Source organism: Chionomys nivalis, chromosome 13 (assembly GCF_950005125.1).
Source record: "Chionomys nivalis chromosome 13, mChiNiv1.1, whole genome shotgun sequence".
Lineage (NCBI taxonomy): Eukaryota > Metazoa > Chordata > Mammalia > Rodentia > Cricetidae > Chionomys > Chionomys nivalis.
In genome coordinates, this window is record NC_080098.1 from 5,050,752 (window position 1) to 5,078,393 (window position 27,642).

Below are 27,642 nucleotides of genomic sequence, written 5' to 3' on the forward strand. Positions count from 1 at the left end.
CCTTATCTGTTTGCCCTCTTCCCGTCATCCTTTTCTTCCTTGCTTGCTTTCCATGCATGTGCACATGGTTATGAGTGTGTACATGTGTGCTTGCAGTTGTGTGGGAACATGTATGTGGGTACACATGCATGTGTGCGTACAATAGGCCAGAGTCTGAAGTGTTACTGGACTGCTTTCCACTCTGTTTTCTGAGGAAGTGTTTCTTACTGAATCCGGAGCTCACCCGTTTGACTTGTCTAACCAGTTAACCCTGGGAATCCTGTCTCCTGAGTGCTGCAATTGCAGGCAGACATCTGTGCCCTCCTGGCTTTTAAGTGGGCATTAGTGATTGAAGCTCTCTCCTCATGCTTGTGTGAGCCCTCATATCAGTCTACTTTTTCTTTCTTTAGTTAAGAAAACAATCTAAATTTTGACATGAAAGTTAAGGATACTCCTCCCTAACTGTCAGCTGTTATTTTTTAAGAGAAAGGAAACCAACTAATAGCACACTAACTGAACACTACAGAACTTGTGGCACTCATTTTCAGTGTTGGAGAATTCTGTCATTGGACAGATATGGGAAAGCTCGGGATTTGGTGTCTGATCAATTTGTTCAGCACAATCACTCATAAATGTAAATAATTATGTTCACATTACATACGCATAAATATCTATATTTTTATATTTCTAGGAAAACTACCGAGCTGCCATCAAAGCAGAGAGGATCATCAAAAACCTCGTGAAGAACCTGAATAGTGAGAATGAACAGCTGCAGGAACATTGTGCCATGGCCATCTACCAGGTGGGCTGCTCTCCAGAGGCCTTCCTTGCTCCTCTAGTTAAAGGCACTGCTTCTCCATCTACTCAGTGGAACCAGCTCTCCAGAAGCCTTCCTTGCTCTTCTAGTTAAAGGCACTGGTTCAAAACTCATCGTCTCTTCCTCTGGGGAGCTGTGTGATTTGTGCACTGTGTCTCAAATATCTGACAGAAAAAAGAAAGGAAGGGGTGATTTGGGCTTGTGCTTTTAGACACCGTAAAATAATCATTGTAGAGCCAGTTCAGTGGCAGGGAGAGTGGTGGAGGTTGTTCTCTTCAACACAGACTGCCAGCAAGCAGAGAGAGAGAGAGAGAAACAGAGAGAGAGGGAGGAGAGAGAGAGAGAAGAGACAGAGAAGAGAGAGAGGAGAGAAGACAGGAAGTGGGCAGGATTAGCACACTTCCCAAATACTGGCAGTGACTTATTTCTTCCAGCTTATCCTGCCTCCTAAAGGGTCCCCAGCTTCCCCTCAAGCTAGTGCCACAGCATGAAAAACATAGCCCAGGGCAGAGTATGGATTTCAGAGCTAAATCTTAAGGTGCACTTGGGAAGCTGCAATTTAGCGAGTATCCCAGGGGTCTTCATGTGCTTATAGAGATGAGAACGACTATAAGCTACTGTGATGATGACATGTGCTCAAACATACATCATAATCTGATTATTTAAATTCAATAAGATATACATATCTTTCCCACTTTCTCCAAAATTAATTTACTTAAGGTAAAATAGCTCATTTATATATAATGACCCTATGATGCTTTATACCATTTTTTTTTCAAAATTTTGGGAAATTTTTCTTCTACCAAAATCAGATAATAAATGTTCATGGCTATACGTGGATGCTCTCAGTGTGTGGACATCATGTATATACATGTTTTTGTTTTGGGTTTACTTATTTCAGTCTCCATTAACTCTGTGGGGGTTGTCTCCTAGTATACCATTAGAATGATCAGGGCTGGGGTGGCCTTAAAAATGAATGTCTGGCTGGTTATGGTCATGCCAGCTTCTCTATGATCAAGGTGGTCCCAGAGGAAGGCCCTGTAGGAGAGCATAGTGAGGGCAACTGCAAATGCAGTCAGAGACAGGATTCAGTTCTTTTAGGGATTATGTTCTGTTCTTTTTTCTAAGGGTTCAGCAGCTAACCACAAACCATGTGGCTTCAAAAGAATTTTGTTTTCTGGAGTCTGGAAGTGTGTGGTTAAGGTGTTCACAGGATAGTTTCTTCAGAGACCTCTGTCCATGGCTTGCAGCTGACTGTCTTGTCCTGTGTCTTCATGCCATATTTGTGTCTGTACTGTAATAGCTTTTAAAGGACAACCATCTTTAGGTGCTCATCACAATGATTTCATCTCACCTGAACTTCCATTTTAAACCTCATCCCCACACACAGCTGTATTCTGAGGCACTGGGAGTTAGATCTTCAGTTTATGAATTTTGAGAGTATAGTTAAACTCATAGTGTGTGTGTGTGTGGGGGGGGAAATCACTACTGAACCACAGTTGAAATGACAAGAGAAGGTTAATCCCAGGTAAAGTAGTTGTAAAGTCATGATTCTCTGTTGCCATTTGAACTCCTGACCTTTCTCGGTTGTCTTCTACTATTCATGTGTCCCAGGCCTAATTCTTTGCTCAGAATACAAGATCCTTGGAAATGTCAATGAGTTCCCTGCAACTCTGATGCACATTGTTATGTAACAGACATAACTTGTATTGGAGAACTCCCACAGATGAACCTCTTTGACCATCACTGAATGTTTGAGATGCCTTATCTCAACAGCTTCTGGTTTGACTTTTTGTGCAGTGTGCTGAAGATGAGGAAACCAGGGACCTTGTTAGGCTGCATGGAGGACTTAAACCCTTGGCCAGTCTACTCAATAACACAGATAATAAGGAACGATTAGCCGCTGTCACTGGGGCAATCTGGAAATGCTCCATCAGCAAAGAGAATGTGATTAAGTAAGTAAGGCATTTAAGATTCTATAATACGCTATAATAAAATATAATCAAATGGTGCTTTAATAAAGAATTGGCTCTGACTGTAATTGATAATATGCATTCTGAGTTAAGGGGTAGAATGCAAAGGCATTATTAATAAAAGGCCCTTCCCCATTCTTCTGCTCAGCAATTTTATGTGGATCAGGGACAGGAATGATCTTTCTGTGTACATGTGTCCTTGTGAATGCATGAGCATATATGTGTGCAAGTGTATACATCTGAGACAAGAAGAGAGTTGGATGTCTTCATCTGTCAGCCTCATCTGTTCCTCTGAGACAGGCCCTTTCCCTGAGCCTGGGCTTGGGATTTTTCTTATCATCTGGACTGGAAGCCAGCAATCTCTACTTGGAGCTATGGCTGCTGGTGGGCACCACTCGCCCTGTTCGCTAGTGCATGCTTGTATCCAAACTGTGGTTTCTAACTCATTGTAGAGCCATCTTTCCTCCCTTATTTTCCTTTTAAAAGGTAAATGAGTCAGCTGATGGCAACTAAGTACTCTTAAAGAGTAGTTACTTTCTTTTTTTTTTTTTTTTTTTAATGGTGAAAAAGTGTATATTTAGAATTAGCCGGCTGGGCTCAGTTTAGATGATTCCAATTTGGTTGGCAACATTCACAGCATCATAATCAGGAGCCAACCGAACATATGCCTTCTTCTCTCCGTGGGGCCTTATGAGGGTGTTGACTTTGGCCACATCGATGTCATAGAGTTTCTTCACAGCCTGTTTGATCTGGTGCTTGTTGGCCTTGACATCCACAATGAACACAAGTGTGTTGTTGTCTTCTATCTTCTTCATGGCTGACTCGGTGGTCAGGGGGAATTTGATGATGGCACAGTGGTCAAGCTTGTTCCTCCTGGGCGCGCTCTTCCGGGGGTATTTAGGGTGCCTTCGTAGCTGCAGAGTCTTGGGCTGCCGAAAGGTGGGCGATGTGCGGATCTTCTTCTTTCTGTGGCTGTGGACGCCTTTCAGCACTGCCTTCTTGGCTTCCAAGGCCTTCCCTTTAGCTTCGGCTTTGGGAGGGGCAGGAGCTTCCTTCTTCCCTTTCGGCACCATCTTGGCGAAAAGGTGGCCTACCCTCGTTCCCATGGAGTAGTTACTTTCAATTATGATTTTATTTCATTTTATTTTAATTATTTGTAAGGGTTTGGGGTGTTGAGGATCAAACCCAAGGCCTTGTGCTTGGTAAGCAAGCATTTCACCATTGAGTTAAACACTTGGCCCTTATATTTCCACATTTTTAAAAACAAATTATAGAATACTTATCGATTTTATTTATTTTGATTTTTAAACTTTTCTGTGTTTATTTATACATAGTCCCCATGAACACCCTAAGGAAACTTTTTCTCTTTTTGGTGTTTTCTTTAATAAATTTGCATGTTGTAACAGAAAAATCAACTTGCTTAGCAGTATATGATAGAATTATTAGCAGACTAAAAGTAACCCCCATTAATACAAACTTTATTAATGGTAGCAATAAAAATTCATCCGTATTTTGATACATAAACAATGATGAAGTTTACTAGAAAGGAGAAAGAATGTTCTATATAGAAATCAGGACTTCTTAAATATGTTCTTTTATATATGCTTCATTTGATTTAAATACATACTGAAAAAGATCAAAGTAAAATTACATGAAGACAGATACTAAAACTTCCTAGTGATTTATACTGAAGTCACCAGAGAAGACCAGTTAAAGTGTTTTATTTGATATTTATATGTGTATATAATGTTTAGATCAAATAATTCATCCCCATTCTTACCTCTCCATTTTTCCCTTGTCCTCTTCTTCCTCCTCCCAACTTCATGTGCTCTGATTTTTTTTAATGCCCACAGAATCCGTTAGTGATGCCTGTGTGTGCATGGGTATAAGACCATATACTGAATATGCATAGCTTCTCAGAGCCACATACCTAAAGAGAATTGACTCTTGCTCTCCCAGTAGCTCCTCACATTGGGTTAGGACTTCATGAGCCCCTCCCCTGTCCTTGATGGCATTTTGGACAATCTTATGAATGAAGTCCCAGGCTGTGTGAGTTCATATATATAGCTGTATTGCTATGTCCAGCAAATACCATTTGACAATGGACATCTCCTGGTTCTTACAGTATTTCTGGCCCCTCTTCTATGATGATGCATGAGATTTGAGGGGGAGATGATATAGAGCTGAATACTCCACAGTGACTTACTGTGTGCTCATTGACCTGCATGTACTGCAAAAGAAGCTTTTCTGATTAGGGTTGAGAGATGCATTAATTTGTGGATAAAGATTGAAACGTAGAGTACAGTTCATCTCATCATGACTTCCTCTTTTAAAACCCAGTGGACATCTTTTCCTGTTCCTGATCATAGTGGAAGCGTTTTGAGATTTTCTCTGTTTAGCATGCTGTTGGCTGTCATTGTACATTGTTTGTTCATGTTTAGATATGTTCTTTGGAGTCCTAGATCTTCTAGGACTTTTATAATGAAGGGATGTTGGCCTTTTCTGCATCTAATGAGATGATCACATGGTTTCTGTCCTTGAATCTATTTGGTGGCTTGTAATTTCTGGTTTCCACAGATTAGAACAAATCGCTTTTGAAATCTGAGTTGCAGTAGCTCTACTGCTCATTTTGATATACAATGATGCTATGTATATGGCAAAAAGGAAATACATAATGTAATTCATTTTTAAGACATGTTTAATATGAATTGTTCATGTAAACCAATCTCTATGAGAGGAAAAATCTTAGAATGGATTTACAGGTGTTAAGATTCATGTGTGACCATAGCTGTCCCAGAGGCTTTCCAATGTCATGATCCAGAACACGGGTAGACAGCAGGTGGTTGGATGTGGCCATGAGCCTTACTGCTCAACAAGTTTTTGGATCAGCCTTTGAATTGTGGAGGTTAAATGGGGTCTACTGTTTGTTATATGGATCAAAAGAGCATTGAAAATAGAGTAATGAAAATGCATGGCTAAATTAATATAATTATTTGGAATGACTTATTTTTCTGAGTACCTTTTCTGCTGACTTTGGACTACAAACAACCTTCTTTCTCTGAACTTAAGGTTTCGAGAATACAAGGCCATTGAGACATTGGTGGGACTTTTAACTGATCAGCCTGAAGAAGTCCTCGTGAATGTGGCTGGGGCTTTGGGAGAATGTTGTCAAGAATATGAAAACCGGGTCATCGTCCGGAGGTGTGGTGGCATCCAACCTCTTGTGAACCTCCTGGTTGGAATAAACCAAGCACTTCTTGTGAATGTCACAAAAGCTGTGGGTGCATGCGCAGCAGAACCAGAAAGTATGGTGTAAGTGGCCTGGGAGATGGGAGATTTTAACTTGAAATGTATGGGGAATGTTTGGATGGTCATCAAATGATCTGTCTCATCACATAGATTTTATGTGCACATATGTTAGACAACATGTTACCACATGAATATTCATGACTTATCTAACCAAAACATTACCTTGAAAGAGAAGTGTAATTGAGCTGGACACTGGGAGGTAGTGGGCTTCCAAAAGCCAATAATTTCTCACGTGGAAAACATGCAATTAGTAAAATTTTCACTGCCCTTTACAGAACAATTATCTTTCCATCTAAAGGTTTGAGGAATATTTCATAGTATCAAATTTCTTGTTTCTAGTCAATTCATAAAATGTATTTGCATCACCTATAAAATGGCAAGGAAAATGATAAGAATTTTAAGTGGTAACCTTAATACTTGAGTAAATTATTGTGACTTAAAGAAAGATAAGATTTAAATGTAAATTGGAAATATTTGGAAAAAACAATTGGTATTGAATACATGTGGACTTTTTCTATAGTGAAACAGCAATTTACATGGTGTGTGTATTAACCTAATATATGAAATCTAGAGGTGCTATGATGTATACAGGAGGGTGTGCCTAGAGCACATTCAGATACTGTCGGACTTGAGTACCTGCATGGTTGGATAAACAAACGTCAGAGATCCTGGAACCAAGCCCCAGTAGATACCAGAGGATATATGTATATCTTTCTTTATATATACACATCTCTATCTACTTACCTAGATATATCCACCCACCTATGTATTATTTATTTGTGCATCTACCTACCTGCCTACCTGTCTATGAGAGGTTTATTTTAAGGGGTTCATTCCTGTAATTGTGGAAGCTTGGTGAGTTCAAAATTCAGTAAAGGTTGGCTTGCAGACTGGATATTCAGGCTAGTTCTCTGCTGGCAGAATTACTTGTGTCCAGAGAAGGTCAGGTGATAACCACATGGGTGTTAAGGGATGATCTGTGGTTTTCAGTCTGCACCTCAAATGCTAATCTTATGCAAAATATCTTTCAGAGAAATACGATACATAAGGCTTTCCATATATATATATATGGGCCATGAGATCCAGTTAAACTGACACATACATTTTTGCCATCAGAAGCTCATTTCTTGTCAGTTTGGCACCATTATGCATAAGAGATATTTAATCTGTACGTAAAGACAATAAGGAGGTTTTACTTTGTCCTTATTCATCCATGAACAACTGGAAATATATCCATCATTTCCCCAAAGTTCCTTGGCGGGTGTTTGTTCTGCTCCTCAATTTCTATGAATTTAATCACTACTTATGTAAAATATACAGTATTTAAATATGAGGTTATAAAGTTAGCAAATATGTTATAAAATGAAAGGAACAGAGGAAGGGGGAGGTAACATATAACCCTCTATAAGACATTCATAACAAAATAAAAGACATAACAAAGAGGACTACAACTTCTCAAGAGTTGTCCTCATTGTTACTGGTCACATGATCATACATTACACTATAAGCTTCCTCTGCTATTGTTAGCAGGTGTATCACCTGGCTATGGTTCTTTATCTGTTCAGTGACTCAATTTTCCATTCCTAAAGGGTCCAGAGCCTTAGTAGTTGCCTTAGTTACTTTCTATTGCCATAGTAAGACACCATGACCAAGGCAATGTGTATAGAGGAAAGAGTTTGACGGTTATAATTTCAAAGGGTGAGCTCTTGACCATCATGACAGGAAGCATGGCAGCAGGCAGGCAGGCATGACACTGAGGTGGAAGCTGAGAGTTTAATCCCCTATCCACCAGCATAAGGCATAAACAGAGAATTATTTGGGGATGGCATGGGCTTTTGAATGAATCTAGTGATACACTTCCTCCAACAAGATCACTCTTAATCCTTCCCAAACAGTCCCACCAAGTAGGGATGAAGCTCTTAAATATATGCACCTATGGAGGCTATTGTCATTCAACCTACCAGAATAGCTTTGATTGGATTGAGTTGCCACAGTTTTCCATTGATTTTAACCACATACTATAGCAGCACTAAGCTGAGTCAGGGGATCTCCAATCTTTCAGACATATTATTCCTTTCCCCTCTAGTCTCACCCTAATAGCTCGTTGTTAATCAGTGTTTCCATCGTGTGTTCACTTTCTCCTCTACATCATTGACGTTACACAGGGGTCACATATAACCCTCCATAAGACACATGTCCTGCACATCAGATATTTATATTATGATTCATAACAGTAGCAAAATTAAAGTTAGGAAGTAATAATTTATAGTTGGGTCACCACAACATGAGGAACTGTATTAAAGACTCAGGAAGGTTGAGAACTACTGCTAAACTTCAAAGATTTGGAGATCCAAGTTGACTATTTAAATGTTCAGAAGTGGGTAGAGATATGTTCCCTAGACAAACAGGAAGTAAATGTTTTGTAGAGTTATGTGATGATACTATCACAATGGCTAGTAGATAAATTCAGATAAATAATTTTTCTGCAGTCACAGAATTCAAGAAATTTTGAAAAAATTAATAACAAGAACCATTTTAAGAAGCCAGTTGTTGCAGAATAAAAAGAGGACAGGGGTCAGGGAAGATGGCTTAGTGGTGAAGTATGGCTGTAGAAGAACCAGCATTCATGTTTACGACCCCGGCACATGATAAAAAGCTGGGGATGGTGGTGTGCTCCTGTGATCTCAGCACTGAGAGGTAGAGGCAAGAGGATTTGGGCACAACACTGGTGAATCAGTCTAGCCGATTAGTGAGCTCCAGTTTCAGGAAAGGATTTTGCCTCAAAAAATCATGTGAAGAATGGTAAAGGAAGATGCCAGCATCTACCTCTGGCTTCTATGCGTGCCCTTCACCATGGTACATGGGTGTGTGTACCCAGAGGATCCAAGTTCATTCCAGAATACACAATTTAAAGAAGCTTAGGGCAGTGGAGTGGGCTTGTAATCTCAGTGCTGGGGATGTGGAGATAGGTGAATCCTGGGCTCTCTGGCAGGCTAGCCCAGGCTACTTGGTGAGATCCAGGCCAATAAGAAAGCCTGTCTCAATAAAAGGTGGTCAGCACTAGAGAAACAACACACAAAATTGGTCTCTTACCTCCATATGCACAAGCACACATGAACATACCCAGCGCTGGGAGGGCAGAGAGAGGAGTTCCCAGGAGTTCACTGGACAGCCCTATAGCCAAAATGGCAAGCTTCCTTCAAGGTTTTAAAGATAAAGCTCTCCTTTTCTAAGTCTCCATAAGGTTTAGATATCCTAAACTTGTTGTACTGTTTCTGGCTAAGGTTCTTCCTCCCGTCTTGAGACCCATTGCATCTTCTGAAGAGAACTATTCCACTTGCTTTCTGGATTCCAGGTCTACTGCTCTGTTATTATTTCTATTATTTTCTTCAGTGGCACTGATGTGAAGATGAGCAATTATAATTCAGATCTTTTAGTGCCGTGTTAAGTTTGAATTTTGTTTTAAAGTCAGTTGAGAGCCATTGAACGTTTCTAAACTGAATAGACACAAAACATCTTAGAGGATCACTGCAAGTCAGAAATAAAGGTAACTTATTCTAAGCCTGTGAAATATGAAGTAATGAGGAACAGAGAAACAGATAGGTGCAAGGGTTGTGAAATATGAGGAGATGACTGTTGAGTTGTAACGAAGAGTGGGAGGTAAAGGCAGCAACGAAACTGTTCCACTCCCGGATGCAGGGAATACAGCCAGGGAATAACCAGGGAACCAGAACTTCACAATGGGCGAGAGTTTGTTAATTGTACATGGGAAGCCTAATCCATATCTAGGCTGAATGTAGCCACTCCACAGGCACTTACTACCTACTGAATGATGATGAACTCAGCGGCACTTCTGTAGACACTGAGGTTCCTGTGACTTCAAGTGACCAGGCCAACTAACCAATCTGATGTTCATGTCTAAAGCTTAGGATAAAAATGTTACCTGAATAACATGTTTCATATTGAGTATATAAGTATATATTTCATATATTGAGTATATAAAGTAGGCATGACTTAGTCACTGAATCATGGGTGACATGTAAGATTACAAGGAATAAAATCAATAAAAAGCAAAGCTAGTTTTGAAGGAAAATTATAGGGAAAAGAGGTGAGATGGGTAAGCCAAGAGTTGTGGCAGAAACTGGAAGAGGCATTGAAAGACAGAAACAAAGAAAGAGCTTGTGAAGGAAAGAACTTGGTTAGAAGGGGCCGAATGCTCTGGTTTTCCCACAAGTGTTTTTATAAATACACTAAGGCAATTTTAGAAGACAATATTTTATGTTTGGTAAAAATCCAAACAATATTACTCTTAGAATTATATTTCAGACAGGGATATTATTGCTAGAATTTTTTGATTTATTGCTTCTTTGAGCTGTTAGCTGAATGTAAGGAAATGGTAAATATTCCTATTTTTGTTGATTATACATAATTCATTGGTTAGGAACTAGTTTTGGTGAACAGCAGCTGTATATGTCACTGATCCATAGTTATGGCTTATCCTTGGGTCACATAAGTGTCTAAACATGTACAGTCTCAGCACAGTTTCACTAACTACAGCGGAGTACATGAACAACTCTCAGTAAGATGAGGGATGCCATCTTCATAATAACGGGTTATGGAATCATGTGACTTCATGATTAGAAGTCTCCTTGGGATGTGGAAAATAGCATAACAGATATTAAGTCTGAGTAAATAGGTGTGTTTATAATGAATTTTCCGTTTTTCTTTCTTTCTTTTTGTGCAGATGATGTGTGTGCATATGTGTGTATAAATATCAGTGTGAGCATACAAAAGCATGCATGTGGAAGCCAAAAGACAGCATTAGCATGTGTCAGTCTTCAGGTGAAGACTGAAAATCGACATGTAGTGTAAATTAGCTGGACATAAAGCCTCATGGATCTATTTGCCTGTCTCCCTAGCATGTAGTTATAAACAGACACCATCATACCCAATTATTGTTTTCTTGACATGGGCTCTAGGGACCAAACTCAGGTCCTCCTTCTTGTAAGAGAAGTACTTCTATGACAGTCTTAATTACTTAGACACCATAACCAAGATGATTTATAAAAGAAAGCAGTTATTAGGGCTCATGATTCCACTATGACCATTACATTGAAGAGCAGTCAGGCATAGTATCGGAGCAATAGCTGAGACTTTACATTCTGATCCACAGTCAATGAGGTCAAGAGAACTAACTGGGAATGGCTTCAGTCTTTTGAAACATCAAAGCCTGCTCTTCAGTGACAAACCTCCTCCAACAAGGCCACACCTCCTAATCTTTCCCAAACATTTCCACAAACTAGGGATCAAATTCAAACAAATGAGCCTCTAGGGGCCATTCTTGTTAAAACCACCATACTGATTCAGTCATCTACGTAGCCTTTGATAGCTTTTTTATGAACTAATAAAATGTTTGAGACATTTGTATAACAACATAACTGTCAAAATATTATAGAGTTTTAAGGTCTGTTCAAAGCTATCATGGCTTAGATCTTCTCACTCACTGTTTTTTTGTGCATTTAATCTCTACAACTGAAACTGAACATGGCTTAACAAGTTCTGTTAGCTGTGTTTTCCTGTCTGTCTTCTTACATAGCTTGTAGTTCTTGGAGTTTTGGCTTCTTAAGGGCAGAAGTTATATTACTTGGTACATCAATCCTTACTATTTTTTGTAGGTTGTGACTTTTAATATTCCAGTTGCTGTTCTTGCTCATGTTTAATGCATTTGGAGTTGTTTTTCTGATTTTCATGATACCAAGATGTTATCTCTGCTTTCCTAATTGTTTGTTTGCCTGTTACATCTTAGGCTAAACTTTCTTTCTTTCTTTCTTTCTTTCTTTCTTTCTTTCTTTCTTTCTTTCTTTCTTTCTTCTTTCTTTTTTCTTTCTTTCTTTTTATTAAGCTCTACATTTTTCTCTGCTCCCCTCCCCTTCAACCCTTCCCCCAAGGTCCCTATGCTCCCAATTTACTCAAAAGATCTTGTCTTTTTCTACTTCCCATGTAGATTAGATCTTTGTAAGTCTCTCTTAGTGTCCTCATTGTTGTCTAGATTCTCTGGGATTGTGATTTGTGGGGTGGTTTTCTTTGCTTTATGTTTAAAAAACACTTATGAGTACATGTGATAATTGTCTTCCTGTGTCTGGGTTACCTCACTCAAAATGATGTTTTCTAGCCCCATCCATTTTTCTGCAAAATTCAAGAATGGATAAGAAAAATGTGGTACATTTACACAATGGAGTACTACACAGCAGAAAAAAATGATGACATCTTGAATTTTGCTAACCTTTTTCTTAATATATTTCATTGGTCTTTTGTATAGAGTATGTATATGGATCTTGTTTGGTGAGTTGAATAAACAAACATTTAGTTCAGTAAATGAATTAAGCAATTCACAAATGTTTATTGATTATCCAAACTAAAATGTTTGAACTCAATAAATGCCATGCTTGTAAATTAATTATAATCTGTAGAATTTGTAGGTTTACAGTCTTTGCTCTTTTGTTGTTATTTAGAATGTTTTATGTTTTTATTTTAGCAGCTATTATACTTACAAATTTTTATAATGCTCTTATTCTGTTGAAATGACATTTTTATTGTCTTTTTTTTCTACTGGATTTGGAGATCACTGTTTTTGCTAGACTGGCTGGCCATATATCTTCCCATCTTCTCTCCCCAATTATGGGGTTACAGACATGCGTCACCATGACTGACTTTTACATGAATCTAGGGGGATCTGAATTTGGATCCTCATGCTTCTGTTGAAAAGACTTCAGGAACTGAGCCTTTTCTCCCACCCATACTGCTATCTTTTTATTCACATTTCATCTAAACAGTAATCAGTAGGTTTGCTCTACTTTTCTTTTCCTTCTCCCATGGTTTAATCACATGATACTTAATGCTTACTGTTCAGACATTATTATTCCAACCTGTGCCCCACCTTTTCCATAATCTTAGATCAGTGATTACTTGTGTGCACATACACTATATGGCAATACATCTATGCACACAATGCGTATTAATCATGGGGTTCTTGCTGAAGTTCTGTTCATATTTTAATTTTTAGTGTCTTCCAGTAGAGTCATCAAAGATGGCTAATTGTGACTCAGGGTACAGAAGTTCTTATGGGTTAGAACTGGATTTAAATGCATGCTTGGATATTAGCTTGATTAGCTGTAATGTCTTTAGCTCCCACTCTCTTTCACTAAATTTAACTATGCTGTTTTTCTTTTGTTGTCTTGCCAGAGGTCCAGGTCACCTGTTGCTAGATAGTGTTCCCTAGGGATGACATGGAAAATAAACCCATGAAATCCCAGCAATATGGTTGCCTGAACAAGACTAGTATAATGATAACACCAGACAACATGCCAACAGGGACATGGTCACACTCCTGGAGGAAAAGCTACAGAAAGTCAATGACTGTTGAAAGAGGGAGAATTAGTTCCTTCTAGGGATAAGTTCCCATGCAGAATACCCAACCCCATGTGGTCAGTCTAGAATTATGTACATATGAACAGTGTTAAATGGACTCATTAAGTGATATATGCATGTATAAATAGATATGTAGCAATAATAATTTAAGAAGAGACCATAAATTTGAGAGGAGAGATGTGGAGTAGCTTGGAGGGAGGGAAGGGAAGGAGTGAAATAAAGACAGTGTTCGTGTATGTTCTCAAACAAAAAACACCCAGATACCTTTGTTATGTATGATTAAATACATTTTTTTTTAAAAAAATTAGTCTAATATTCATCTAATTTGTCTTTGTAAATTACTTTATCTCTTTGAGGTCTAGAAAGTCCTTTCCATAAATAGACAATAACCTCTCCTTGTATATAAATGTGTACTCTTTTGTGAGCCTCATTACATTTTTGTCATGTGAATATTGGGCTTGCCAGCTCTGGTATGAGTGTTGGTTGGCCTGAAATACAGCTCATACAGAAAAGGCAGAATGGAGGATTGATTTTTCCTTTAAATACAGAACCAACTTTCAAATATACAAATAATCAGAGGCCCCCAAGAAAATACAGTAGCAAAAAGAGCTTTTACTTTACTTTCTATTCTTTTCTTTCTCAAAAGAAAAAGAGATTAAAAAATCACACACCTTCACAGTCTTTTCAGTTCCTAATGTTTTATGCAAAATGACTGGTGTGTGGATCTGAAATCCTGATGTTCCAAATTTCCTATTGTATCAAAATAGTCTCAGCATCTCAAGGATAAGTATATGCTGTAACAGAGTTAAATGCCATGTTCTTTAGAAGATATCAGGGTGAAGTCAGTCATACCCAGGATTCTAAGAAATTGTGCCCAACATTTACTTAACTGGCACACAAATTTCCCACAATCCATCCCACATTTTCCTCCCGCACATAGTAAAATGAACATTTGTTGAATTTATTGTCACTGGGCCCAGTGTCATGTGACCAGGCAGTGAAAGCCCCTTATACAACACACACAAGGATGGAATTAAAGCCACCATGGGATGGAGAACTCAAACTTTACTATGTTCTGTGGTTCAAATATAATTATGTTGTTTTTATATGGCTTTAAAAGATTTTTTTGCATTGGGTTTATTTGTTCTTTCTAAAGGAAAAAGTCCAGCTATGCTCATGTGTACACAGAAGAGACTTAATCCCTCTTCAGCTTCCCAGAGACACTTGTTGTAAAATCAGGGTCTGTGAGCTTTAAGAATTTATACAAAACATGAAGTCTATGGCTTCCTTATTTTCAGTCTTGGCATTTTTTTATTTTACATTTTCCTCATTTTTCAATTGCATGCTTTTAAAAGCATAGAGATTAAAGTTAAATAAAAAATATGTCATTAAATAAGTCACTGACTCTTCCAATTTTTATTTTATTTTACTTTATTTTATATGTATGGTATATTGCTTGAATTCATTTCTGTGCACCACTTTGTGAGCCTGGTACACAAAGGGGAAAGAAGAGGACATCAGATCCCCTAGAACTGTGTTTATAGCCTTTTGTAAACTGCCATGTGGATGCTAGGAATCTAATCCATGTCCTCTAGGAGAACAGTCAGTCTCTTAATCACTGTGTGTATACACGTGTGTGTGTGTGTGTGTGTGTATGTGTGTACACATGTGTCTACAGAAGTCAGAAGTGAGCTTAAGATTCCCATGGACCTGGAGCACAGGCAGTTAAGAGCTACCAGATATGGGTTCTGGGAACTGAACTCAGGTCTTCTAAAAGAGCAGCAAGCACTCTCAAGTGCTGAGTGATTTCTACAGCCCCTAAAATTTCCTTTTCAAACAAGTGCTAGGAATTTTTGATTTGAGGATTGAGTAGGTGTTTTTTTCTCCATATTAAATGAAGTCAGTAGTGGTATATGTATGAGTCGGTACCTGCATAAGTGGATGACTCTCTATTCTCCTTGTGTGAAAAAATACATGTGTACACAGTGAAATGAGAGCAGTAAGTTATTTTTTATATATTATGAATAAGTGCTCTGTATGCACACATGCATGCCAGAGAAGGCATCAAATTCTATCACAGATGGTTGTGAGCCATGTGGTTCCTGGGAATTGAACTCAGGACTTCTGGAAGAGGAACCAAATGTTCTTAACTGCCGTCTCTCCATCCCAGAAGTAAATTCTTAAGCTGTGAAGTGTGATAAGTACAAAGAAAAGTGTGCCACGCAGGTGAACGCATTAGTAAATTGCTGGGAAGGAAAGCAAAGAATTAGAACATTGCCATTACTCTGCCCTGACACAATCACAGACTGCCCCAGGAAGTAGCCAGACCTCCATCTGTGGTCTTCTCCTTCCTTGCCCTTTTTTATTATTTGCATTTTGTTATCTTCCTGAAAATAGCTCTACAGATTGACATTGTTCCTGTTCCACGCATGTGTGAGAGGAAGCTTCTGGTGTGTGCTGGTTTTGTCTAGTTTTAATTGTTCCAAAGTGATAGGTCATTTTATGCCTAATTATTCATTTTGAATTTTTACCTCTGTGTACATTCACCCGGCCCCCAGCCAACAGTTGAAACACGGTTTCCTACTAATGTTTTATAATTAGTTGTTATGCTGAACCTAACCAGCCCCTGTTTGATTTCTGGCTCATTTTTCACATTCACAGTATGATGTTCTGTTGTGGAGTAGCATAGACAGAAGTTTTTCTCCTTTTAAATATAACTCTGTAATTTAATGCAGTTGAATTTATCATTTTTTAATTTTATGACTATTGGACTAATTGAAAAATGAGTTACTGGTCCATTTTTTAAAGTGAAAAAGGTCAAAGTTATTTTTTTGTATAAATCCCAATATGTAACATGAGCAGGGGCCAAGCCTGCTTGTTTGTGTTTATGTCCTCCCACCAGGTCCCCCACAACTGTTTAGCCCCAAAGAAAATCACACATAGGTCTCCATAAATTATAAGCTGATTGGCCCATTAGCTCTAACCTCTCACTGGCTAACTCTCACATCTTGATTAACCCATTTTTCTGATCTATGTTAGCCATGTGGCTCAGTACTTTTTTCAGTGGGGCAGATCACATCCTGCTGCTTTGGTGATCTGGGCAGGAGTGGGAGGAATCAACTTCCTCCTTCCCAGAATTCTCCTGTTCTCATTATATCATTTCTATTTCCTGTCTGGTTTTCCCGCCTATATTTCCTGCGTGGCCAATCAGCGTTTATTTATAACGAAGAAAAACATCATGAAGTTGTGCCCTAATTTTCTTTTTTTAATTGATTTTTATTGAACTCTACATTTTTCTTTGCTCCTCTCCCTGCCTCTCCTCTCCTTCCTTTAACCCTCCCCCCAAGGTTCCCATGCTTCCAATTTACTCAGGAGATCTTGTCTTTTTCTACTTTCTACTTCCCATGTAGATTAGATCTATGTAAGTCTCTCTTAGTGTCCTCATTGTTGTCTAAGTTCTCTGGGATTGTGATTTGTAGGCTGGTTTTCTTTGTTTTATGTTTAAAAACCACTTATGAGTGAGTACATGTGATAATTGTCTTTCTGGGTCTGGGTTACCTCACTGAAAATGATGTTTTCTAGCTCCATCTATTTTCTTGCAAAATTCAAGCTGTCGTTATTTTTTTTCTGCTGTGTAAATGCACCACATTTTTCTTATGCATTCATTTAGTTGTCTGGTATTTTATGTTTTTGTCACTTGGGTACATTGGCCCATAGTTCTGTTTTCTTGTAATATTTCTGTCAGATTTTAGACATTATGATATGTAAACAGGGAAATTAGGGCAGGGACCCAAGGAAGAAACTGATACAGAGTCCGTGGGGGATTGCTGCTTACTGGCTTGCTCTCCATGGCTTGCTCAACTTGCTTTTTTATAGTACCCAGGACGACTAGCCCAGGAGTGACCTCACCACAATGGGATGGGCCCTCCCACATCAATACCTAATTTAAAAAATGGCTAGTATTCCTTTCACTTTAAATTGCATCCAATTTTATGGTATTTTGCATTTACACATAGGTGCATTGGTTCATTTTATTTTCTTATAATATTTTGTCAAGTTTTTATTTCACCATTATGCAGCTTTTATAAAAGACATTGAGAAAGTATTTTTCTCCTTATTCTCTGGTAGAATTTGTATATAATTATTCATTATTAAATATTTGATATAATTGAGTAGTAAAACAATCTGGACTTGAGTCTTCTTTATTGAATGGACTTGGGTATTTGATTTTATAAATTATGAATTATATTAGATGTGGTACTATTTAGACTTTCTACCTTTTTATGGGTCAGTTTTGTTAACTTTTGTTTCTCAAGAAATATGTTCATTTTATTTGTTTAATTTGCTAGCAGAAATTGCTCATGTTCTCTCTCTCTTTCTCCCTATCCTGTTCTCTCACATGGAAGGCTCATGACCCTCTTAACTTTTTCTTTGGGGTCTAACAATTCATTTACAGCTACCATGATGACATTACCCCCATATTCCCCTCTGGTGTCTTTTCTTCTTTACAGAGAAACACAGTTGAACTCCAGTGACTAAACAATTAAACAAAATGACAGCCCCTCTTTATTCAATTATTGGCCATCAGCAATAACTTCCCAGGATGGATGGAGCTTCATTAGTAGTTCTATTCATGATGGGAAGTTGGATGCTTAAATCTTATGGAGGTATCTGTACACGCTTTGTGTCCATGATTGCAGCTGTTGGGTCTTATCTGGATAATGTTTCATGATCCTTCTCCCCATCCTCTAGCTTTTAAATTACTTCCATCCCTTCTTCTGTGATGTTCCCTGATTCTAGTGTACATGTATGCACATGTGCATATGTGTGTCTGTTTGGTTTAAATGTCCCATTTGGGCTAGAGTGCTCAGCAGTCACTTATTCTCAGCACTTTGGACAGATATGAGTGTCTTCATTAGCTATCACCCTCTGGAAAATAAAAAGCTTTCCTGCCCAGGTTGTGTGAGTCTATGAGTATAAACATAGACATTTAGAAGACTGTTTGATTGACAGGATGTTCACTGGGAAAAAAATAGTATGTTCCCCTTTAGAACCATGACCACATGACCTCTGCATTAATAAGCTTTCAGCTAGGCCTCTACTACCGGATGTGTATTCTGTCCTGTGGATCAGGTCTCAGATCGCAAGGTGGCTGTTTACTTACCAGGTAGCCAGACCACTATTGCACCAGTGGACATATCTATCATGGCAATGACCCAGTTTTAAAAATAAACTGTGACTTCTACAGGAATGCTGTATGTTATTTTACAAAACAAAGACAAATACATGACAGAGTCACATGTTACGAGCAAAACGTAAAATGTTTGTTCTCTAGCCCTTAACAGAATAAATTTGGCAGCACTTATTCTGCTCCCGTCGTTTATTTATATTTTGTCCATTCTTTGGTTTGCTTTAATTTTTACTGTTTACTGATTTAGCTTGTGTTTCATTTTTTATTCCCTTTCTAGCTCTTTAAGTTAAAATCTACATTGTGACATCAATTCATTTATTACATATTTGTTTAAAGTTTTTAATTTTCCTCTTAAGTGTTATTTCAGCCTCATCTGAAAATTCAACTTCTGTTTTAATTTTCATGTAATTAAAAATATTTACCATTATTTTGTTTAAAATCCTTAAGGTTTAAACAGTATATAAACATATAACAATTGTAAATGTTCATGGAGTATAACATGTTGGATCACAATGTACAGTGATGAAGTCAGGGTAATTATTTTTTATTGTTTTTTAGATTTTTTTATTTTTTGTACATGAATGTTTTGTCTGAACATATGTCTATGTACCACATGTGTGCCTAGTGCATGTGGAGTTCAGAAGAGAGTGTTAGTGTCCTTGAAACAAGTTAAAAATGGTACTAAGCTGTCATGTGGGTGTGAGGAACTAAAATCAGGCCCTCTGCAAGTGCAACAAGTGCCCTTAATCAGAGTATTTACCCACTGATGGAGACTATATTGGTTTGTTTTTAACCGCTGTCCACAGTGCTGTAATAAACATAGATCCGCACATATCTTTTTGACCCCTCTGATACCTCCATTTGATTATTTTTATTATTTTGGATATAAAAACTGTTGCTTAATCTCCAAAATTCTCAGTGTTTTGCATATGCCATACTGTTACTAATTTCTGCTTAAGAAAATTAGGGTTGTGATTTCAGTTTTGTTATTTTTCTTTTTTGGCTTTATTTCCCAGGTATGTGGCATAATTTTGTAAATATATACTTACACTGGGAAAATACATATTCTGCTGTATTTTTATAAATCATTATAAAATGCTGATTATAGTTGGGATGTAGTTGAGCGATAGAGAACTTGCCCAGAATATGCAAGACTCTCGGGGGTTCAATGTCAACTAAATGAAATGTTTAGTCAGAGCAGACAAATGCTTTGTTCAGTGTTCTCTATATTGTTTAAAGGTTGTTTTGCCAGGTGGTGGTAGCACATGCCTTTAGTTCCAGTACTCAGGGAGGCAGAGACAGGTGGATTTCTATGCATTCAAAGCCAGTCTGGTCTACAGAATGAGTTCCAGGACAGCCAGGGCTACACGGAGAAACCCCTTCAAAAAAAAAAAAAAAAAAAAAAAAAGTAAACTCGTGCAAAGGGATGTATACTTCTGTATTTGTAGCTTTTTTTCTCTGTTTGGAATTCTTTTCCATGCCCACTAAGAAGCTGCTTCTGTGTGCTTTCTGTGCTCAATGTCCCTGAACTTCCAGATATTCCATTGTTAGCAGTTCTCTCCCTTTGCAGATGCTCTACTCACCCTGCTGGGGCACTGACTCATCCTTAAATTATTCAGGTTTTTGTTGTAGTGACAAGATTCCTGAGAAAAATAATTTAAAAGTGGAAAAATTTGTTTTGGCTCCCAGATTCCATAGCTGTCTCCACTGATAATTTCAAGTTATTGTGAAAAGCATCAGCACGGCACAGGGGGTGCACAGTGGAACAAAGCTGCTTAATTTCATGGTGCCAGAAGATATCAAGGAAAAAATGGACAAAGGAAGAGAAAGAGAGGATCCTATGGACAAGGTGTACCCTTCAAGGATGTGTCCCTTGTCATTTAGTTTTTCCAAATAGGCAACACTTCCTACTTTCTACTCCCTCTCTTGCTTCCAATAACTCCGTCAAACTACCAATCCATCAATTGACTAATGTATCAATTAGATCAGAGATCTCATGAACTGATCACTTTCCCAGCCCCCACCTCTGAACATTCATTGGATCAAGCCTTTGGGAGACACTTCACATTGAAACCATGACTACGTTGATGGATTGATTGTCCAGACACCAGATAGTCTCCCTGCTCTCCTGTTCAGCCACTGGTACCTCATCTTGCTCAGCATCTACTGTCCCATGCCAGGCTGCTCCACTATGCCCTTGCTCTCTTCTATGTTCTCAGCAATATCTTCTCCATTACTCAAGGATTATTTCACAATTGCTTTTTATCTCATTGTCTAGAGTCTTAAACTTTGTGACTATTTCTTCCTACCCCCAAGAGGTTCCCACAGCATCACTCTTGGTTCTAACCCTGTACTAGGCTGAAGTTACATTGCCTTCTACTGTAGATGATTGCTTGCTTTGCCTCATATGATGGCTGTATAACTTGGGCAAGAGTGAGAAGTTTTACTGTCAGTTTGAGGATATTTTTTATGGGATACAGAAGTCTAACTCTGTAATTTTTTCCATATCTTATCAATGTCATCCTGATGTCTTCTTGTCCTTCTTCTGTTAATAACTTAGCTTTCATGAGTATCATAGCTCTTTATGCCTGATGTCCTCAGAATTAATGTTTGTGTCCCACCAAAATTGAAATGTTGACAACCAATTCTCAGTGGGAGGGTATTTGGTAGTGGGACTTGGAAAGTAGTTAAGTCTTGAGTTTAGAGGATTCATGAATGGAATGGAGCCTCTTTAAGAAACCCCAGTAAAGCCGGGCGGTGGTGGCGCACGCCTTTAATCCCAGCACTCGGGAGGCAGAGGCAGGCGGATCTCTGTGAGTTCGAGACCAGCCTGGTCTACAGAGCTAGTTCCAGGACAGGCTCCAAAGCCACAGAGAAACCCTGTCTCGAAAAACCAAAAAAAAAAAAAAAGAAACCGCAGTAAAGATCCCTTACCTCTTTGTGCAATGTGAAGACACAGAAGGAGACAGCTTCCATAAGCCAAGCAGTCAGCTCTCACTGAGTACCAATCTGCTAGAGCATTTACGTTTGACTTTCCTAACCTTCAGAGTTGCAGGGAATAAATGCTATTTACTGGCCAGCCCTGCTTCTCACAGTCTGTTTCAGCCTGGATGGACTCAGGCATATCCTGTTTCTCTGTTAATTTCAAGATTGAATTTTAATAATTTGAATATGTGTGCACAGATGTGGTTTTTAAATAATAACTATTTTTTTCCTGATTGAGTTACTGAAATCTTTGAACCTGTGAATTGATGTCCTCTGTCAATTTTAGAACAATTTTAGCTATTGCTTTCACAAATATCCTTTTTTTCTTCATTCCTTGCTACTCCAATTATACATATATTGTCTTTTCAATATCATTCCCCAGGCATCTGACTTCTGTTTCTTTCTTCTCCCTCACTTCTTGTCTACTTTTTCTCTTTGATTTCCAGTGGGGATTTCTTTAATGATCTGTAAGTTCACAGTGCTTTTTTTTTTTTTTTTTGCCATGGCCAATTTGTGTACCCCATCACATGCATTCTTTACTTCTAATAATTAGTGTTTTTTAACCTGGTATTCCTATTTATTCTTTATGCACATGGGGGGGGGGTCAATGCAGAGACTTTAATTATACAAATGCCTAGGCAACAAGAATAAGGAATACATATTCAGTAGGTTTTAGAGTTCCTACATGTACAATTAAACTAGGAGAGGTATAAAAACACAGTCCTGGCAGAGGTATAAATAATCAATAGATAAGCCATATATATATATATGATTTTGTGTAGTGGACAACTGAGTCCACAGAAAGCCTGAGAAAGCTTGGGAAAGAATAGAATAAAGCATGTTTTCTTGGTAGCAGCAATTTCTTGGGTCTGCTCTGCTTGCTAGAGGCAAGCAAGCGCTCTCATCTAAGAGAGGCTTCCTGACTCAGCTTTAGCTGCAAAGCCCTGCAACTCTCTTAAGAGGTTCTGCCATGAAACACTTAAATGGTGTTGATGAAAAGCTGAACGCATACTTTTCGGTTTTCAGCTGTAGTAGGAAAAAAGCCGCGCCATTTAAAAATGCTGGCTTTGTGGGCCATCCTGCCAGGGCAAACACTGACTCTTTGAGGCAGGAGGTCAGCTACAGAGAGAGCATTTGAGTGTTGCAGCTTGTTTACTGGCAAGGACCTTGAAACGCAACAGAGTTGTGGTGATAAACATGGCTACAGCCGGTACCTCAGCCATGAGGCTGGAAAGCTAAGGAATGGGCTGGATCCAGCCATCAAAGCCACAGCTTTAAACCTACCCATATTGCTCAGTAATTTAAAGGCTCGTGTGGTCAGAAAGAGAGAGAGAGATACAGTAAAGAGAGATTCAAAAACAAAACAAAACAAAACAAAAAAACCTTTAAATGATTTACAGTGTGTTAAAAATATATGCAGGCTAAAAGTTAAAGTTCTTAAAAGTAAAAAAAAAAGGAAGAAAGAAAGTAGTTGGGTGTGGTAGTACACACCTTTAATCCCAACACTTTGGAGGCAGAGGGAGATTGACCTCTGTGACATCAAGGTGTGATAGCACACGCCTTAATCCCAATGCCTGGGAGGCAGAGACAGAAAGATCTCTGAGAGTTCAAGGACAGCCTGGTCTACAGAGTTATTCCAAGACAAAGATATACAGAGAACCTGTCTCAAAAAAATAAATAAAAGTAAAAATATCTTAAATAGAGTTAAAATAAAGCTGTACAAAGATGGAAAATACACAGAGAATTTTGATACTGTATGCTATTATGGTCTCTTTGAATTGTTTGAATGCTGAGGAAAGAGCAAAAGCTGCTAAAAGATATTTGTTTATTAATGCTGCTGAACTAATCCAACATAGATATTTTGAAAATACCTTGACTTCAGAATTTGGATCTAAGGATATGATACTTTGGAAAAGAGATTCTTCTTTTGTTTTCACAGACGATGACACCCTGCGGATTGTTTCTATCCCAATATGGTATGATAGACCACGCCCTCCTGAAAAGTTGCTGTGAACACCTTCAAAAAATTACTTCACTCGACTGCTGACTGAGTTGATAACACAGGTTATCCCATAAAAGACCTGAATAACAGCGCCCCCATTCAGCAGGAAGTAGTTTGGAGAGAAATAACTGCGCCCATATTCCCATATATTGTTTATAAATGTTCTTTTACATTTAAAGAGGGAGATGATATAGATGTGAGTAATTTGCATTAATATGAATCTTGGTTTATTGTTATAAATTTAAGGTCAATCTTGTTATATGTATATGTATTTCTGATATTGATTAAGGTATTGTGATTGTGTAATTCATGTAAAAATGTAATGTATATAGGTTGTTAATGGATAATCATCTATAATAGTCAAGTTTGTAGTCATGTTAGATTTTCTAGATGTACATAGATATATTTTAGATAGACATTCTTCATATCTTTCAAAGACTACGGAATATGCTATTTAATGTTTTAATAACTTAAGACTTTTCATGACAATAAGACACTCTGCTCCTGGCAGCACCAATCTACTTTAAGAGGAAGATGGGCATCGAAGAGGATCCTTATGGAGTTTGACAGCCATTTGGGCAAGAAACTGCTCTTGCCTGGACTATTGTATAAACTGGACACAGAGAAACCACAGAGAGAGAGGACTGCTGAACTTGCCTAAAGGTGAGATGATCTTTCGGGGTTCCTGATTCATGAAGGAGTCTGTGAGACATTCTGCAGGACACAGCAGATAGTGACTGAACTGCCTTTGAAATTTCCTGCTTCATGGTAATGTCTGCTGGATACTATGGACCTGTAGGCCGAAGATGGATGCCCCAACGGTACAGAGGAACTTTGGGTGACTGTCCAGGCAGCAAGATGTCTCTGTCATTTCTAGAGTTTGAAAGTTGCTTATTTCTTGTTTGCTTAGGTAATATTGTATCTTTCTGGAGTCTTTGATGGAGTTGAAGAATAAATAGATAGTTATTCTTTTCCTTAGTTATGATAAAGATAAAATAGATGTAAATATTGTAACTGTAATTCTTACTTGATAACTGTTTTGCTATATGTAATTTTGCTATGTTAAAGTTAAAGCCTTCCTTTTTTGTTTAAACAGAAAAAGGGGAAATGATGGAGGAAGGTCATTGGTTAAATAATAAAGAAACTGCTTGGTCCTCATAGGTTAGAACATAGGTGGGTGGAGTAAACAGAACAGAATGCTGGGAGGAAGAGGAAGTGAGCTCAGACGCCATGCTCCCCTCTCCCGGGCAGATGCAGGGCAGTTCCTCTCAGAGGCAGACACGATGAAGCAAGCCGCCAGGTCAGACATGCTGAATCTTTCTTTCCCGGTAAGACTGGTGCTACACAGATTATTAGAGATGGGTTGATCGGGATATGAGAATTAACCAGTAAGGGCTAGAGCTAATGGGCCAAGCAGTGTTTAAAAGAATACAGTTTGTGTGTTCTTATTTCGGGTAAAGCTAGCTGGGCGGCAGGGAGCCGGGCTGTGGGAATACAGCCTGCAGCTCCCACTACAATTTTGTATGTATATATCATTTATACAGCTGAAACTATCTATATATCTATTAAATTTTAGGATAAAATCAATTATTTTTTTCTGTGGGGGAAATAGATGCTTAAAGAAAATTGAAGTAATTAACAGATTACGGGTAGAGTAAGATATACAAATGCAAAATATTATTTTATTGTTTGGAGGCATGGAAGTCTATTCTGAAGATATGCTAAAGATTAAAACCACAAAATAAACAAGTGGTAGATTTAATAACATGAAATGTACATACTAAAGGATAATTAAGAAGGAAGAAAGTATGTCAGCTTGAAACAGTAGTCACAATTGGCCCTAAAACAGAAGGATGAAATACCTTCTATCTTGGGGAACTTGGGCAAGCTGTAGCTGATGAGGGGAAACTATGGAATGTCAGCTGCTCAGACTGAGAAACCGGGAAAAGCCTCTATTTCGCAATTTCTAATAAAATAATTCTGCTAGGTGAGAATTACAAAATGCCAGTGCTACACAATACTATCGGGAGAATGCCTGTCAGGGTGACACACCTTTACTGCAGGAAGCTCTGAGAGTTGCCAGCAGAACTGAACGATGAGCTTAGCTTTGGAGACTGGATGACGAAGCTTCTGTTGCTGTGACATTTTTACAAAGCATGCAGCATTATGATTTCAAAATGCGTTGGTTTTCCCAGAAAGAACCAATAGCCTTGCCCATGCCCCATGATGCAAAACTAGTTGTTTATCTCTGTAGCCTTGCTGGGCACGGAAGCCAGCCAGATGTCTTCCAGTCCTGCTAGTGTTAATGCAACACAGGAGGCTGGAAGACAGAGCAGCTGCATCTTTTTCTAATTTGGGCATTTTCTGTCCATTTTTTTCTGGGGGTGAATTGATACAGGATCCTGTGTACTTCACGCTGGTCGCATGTGCTCTAGGTAGTGGAAAATGATCTTAAACATGATCCTCTTGCCTTCATCTCCCAAGTACTGGGGCTGCAGGTGGTGCCACCAAACTCAGTATTACTATTAATTTTAAAAAAAGAAAAAAAGTTGGAAATCGAAATCTAGTCATTGCCCTAGAGCTGTTATTCTGCCAACAGTTTGATCTCCATGTAAAAGTAGACAATCTTGGAAAGGCAAAGGTCAGGCTTGCTTTATGATTTCAAGTGATAAAGATAATATTCTCTTGATATGAATTTGAGGAGAGCTAGCCCCACTGGAAGTTGAATTCAAAGCAAGTTGGCAGTCAATTTTAAAAGCTACAAAGGCAGGGGATGCATGGAAAGTGGGTGGTTATTGAAATTACTATCACCTGTGCTGCCACCACTGCTCCACAAAAAGCAATAAACTTTCAAAGCACAGCATAAACATGTGCTCAATCTAGAGACAATTTCAAATATAAACACTTCTGGTTAGAATGGAGCCATGTGCTCTGTGAGGGTGAGGTTTTTGAAGGAATGCACGGATGTTGGGAGAGACTTCTGGTTTTCTGAAAAAAAAGAAATGAGCAAAGACTCTTATTTCAGATCTGCGTAACCAGTGTTCTCAGCTGTAGTCACATCCCTGTTCATGGCAGGCTGTCTAGAATGCCTCGTCAGGGAGGTCACCTAGTACTTAAGGAGAAAACACATCACTATGGGCAAAACACTGTGCTGGAGTTACAGAAAAGTAGGGGGTGCTGATTCCTACCGAAAGCTTAACAGGAATCCAGGGGGCCTGTAAAAGGGGATTTTGTTCATTTGTTTGTATTGTTCTACTTTCCTAAGTTTGTGTGGGGACAGGGTCTCCTACATAGCCAAACAGTACTGGAACTCCAGATCATTCTACTTCAGCCTTCCAAGTCTGACTCATGGGCCTTGGACATCAGCTCACACTGGCTCTGTTGTTGGAGAGTAACTTTCCTCTGACCCGGAACATAGCATTGTCTTTCTTCACTTGGTACATAAGCACACACTTTCTACAGCAGTGGTCCCTAGTTCTTCACTAGACTGTGCTTCTCTGATGGACAATTAACACACAGCTAGTTCTTATCTGCAGATTCTGTGTTCATGAATTCCTATTTATAAATAAACATTAGAGGGCTGGAGAGATAGCTTGGTGGCTAAGAGACCATGCTGCTCTCGGTGTCAGACACAGCAAGTCGCTGGGAGTGAGCGATCCATGCTAGCGCTGCAGCAGGGGAGGGATACAGTGGACTTTTGGGGTTCACCTCTCCTGAGCCAGCTCCCATGCATGCAAATATTTTGAGTGGTATTTTCCTCATATCATGCTGTCACTCCCATGCTTCTGAGTCTTTTAAGACCTTAGTGATGGACCACAACCCTTATTCCTTTTGATGAAGCAGCTGATAAATTTCTGAGGCTATGGAGGAAAATAGTGAATTTTTGTAGCGAATTGTAAAGTTTTGTCTGGGGAAAAAATTATGTCTTCCTATGAGTAAGTATGTGTAAATGCACATA

The 27,642-nt window shown here is 38.7% G+C and overlaps 2 protein-coding genes across 4 annotated transcripts in view; one reads left to right on the top strand and one right to left on the bottom strand.

The window, feature by feature from the left end:
- The window catches only part of LOC130885799 (outer dynein arm-docking complex subunit 2), a 170,453-nt gene that overhangs the window by 65,840 nt on the left and 76,971 nt on the right, over positions 1 to 27,642 (top strand). For all 3 annotated transcript variants that reach the window (XM_057787580.1, XM_057787582.1, XM_057787581.1), the window contains 3 exons: positions 671 to 781; positions 2,597 to 2,751; positions 5,839 to 6,081. In XM_057787580.1, the coding sequence (XP_057643563.1) occupies positions 671 to 781; positions 2,597 to 2,751; positions 5,839 to 6,081 (509 nt within the window). The remainder of the gene's footprint in view (positions 1 to 670; positions 782 to 2,596; positions 2,752 to 5,838; positions 6,082 to 27,642) is intronic.
- On the bottom strand, positions 3,372 to 3,842 carry LOC130885800 (60S ribosomal protein L23a-like). The gene has a single exon (XM_057787583.1). The coding sequence runs from the start codon at positions 3,840 to 3,842 to the stop codon at positions 3,372 to 3,374; it is 471 nt and encodes a 156-aa protein (XP_057643566.1).

What these genes read in the sequence shown, in the direction of transcription:
- LOC130885800 (XM_057787583.1), bottom strand. Translation starts at nt 3,842, where the DNA reads ATGGTGCCGAAAGGGAAGAAGGAAGCTCCTGCCCCTCCCAAAGCCGAA.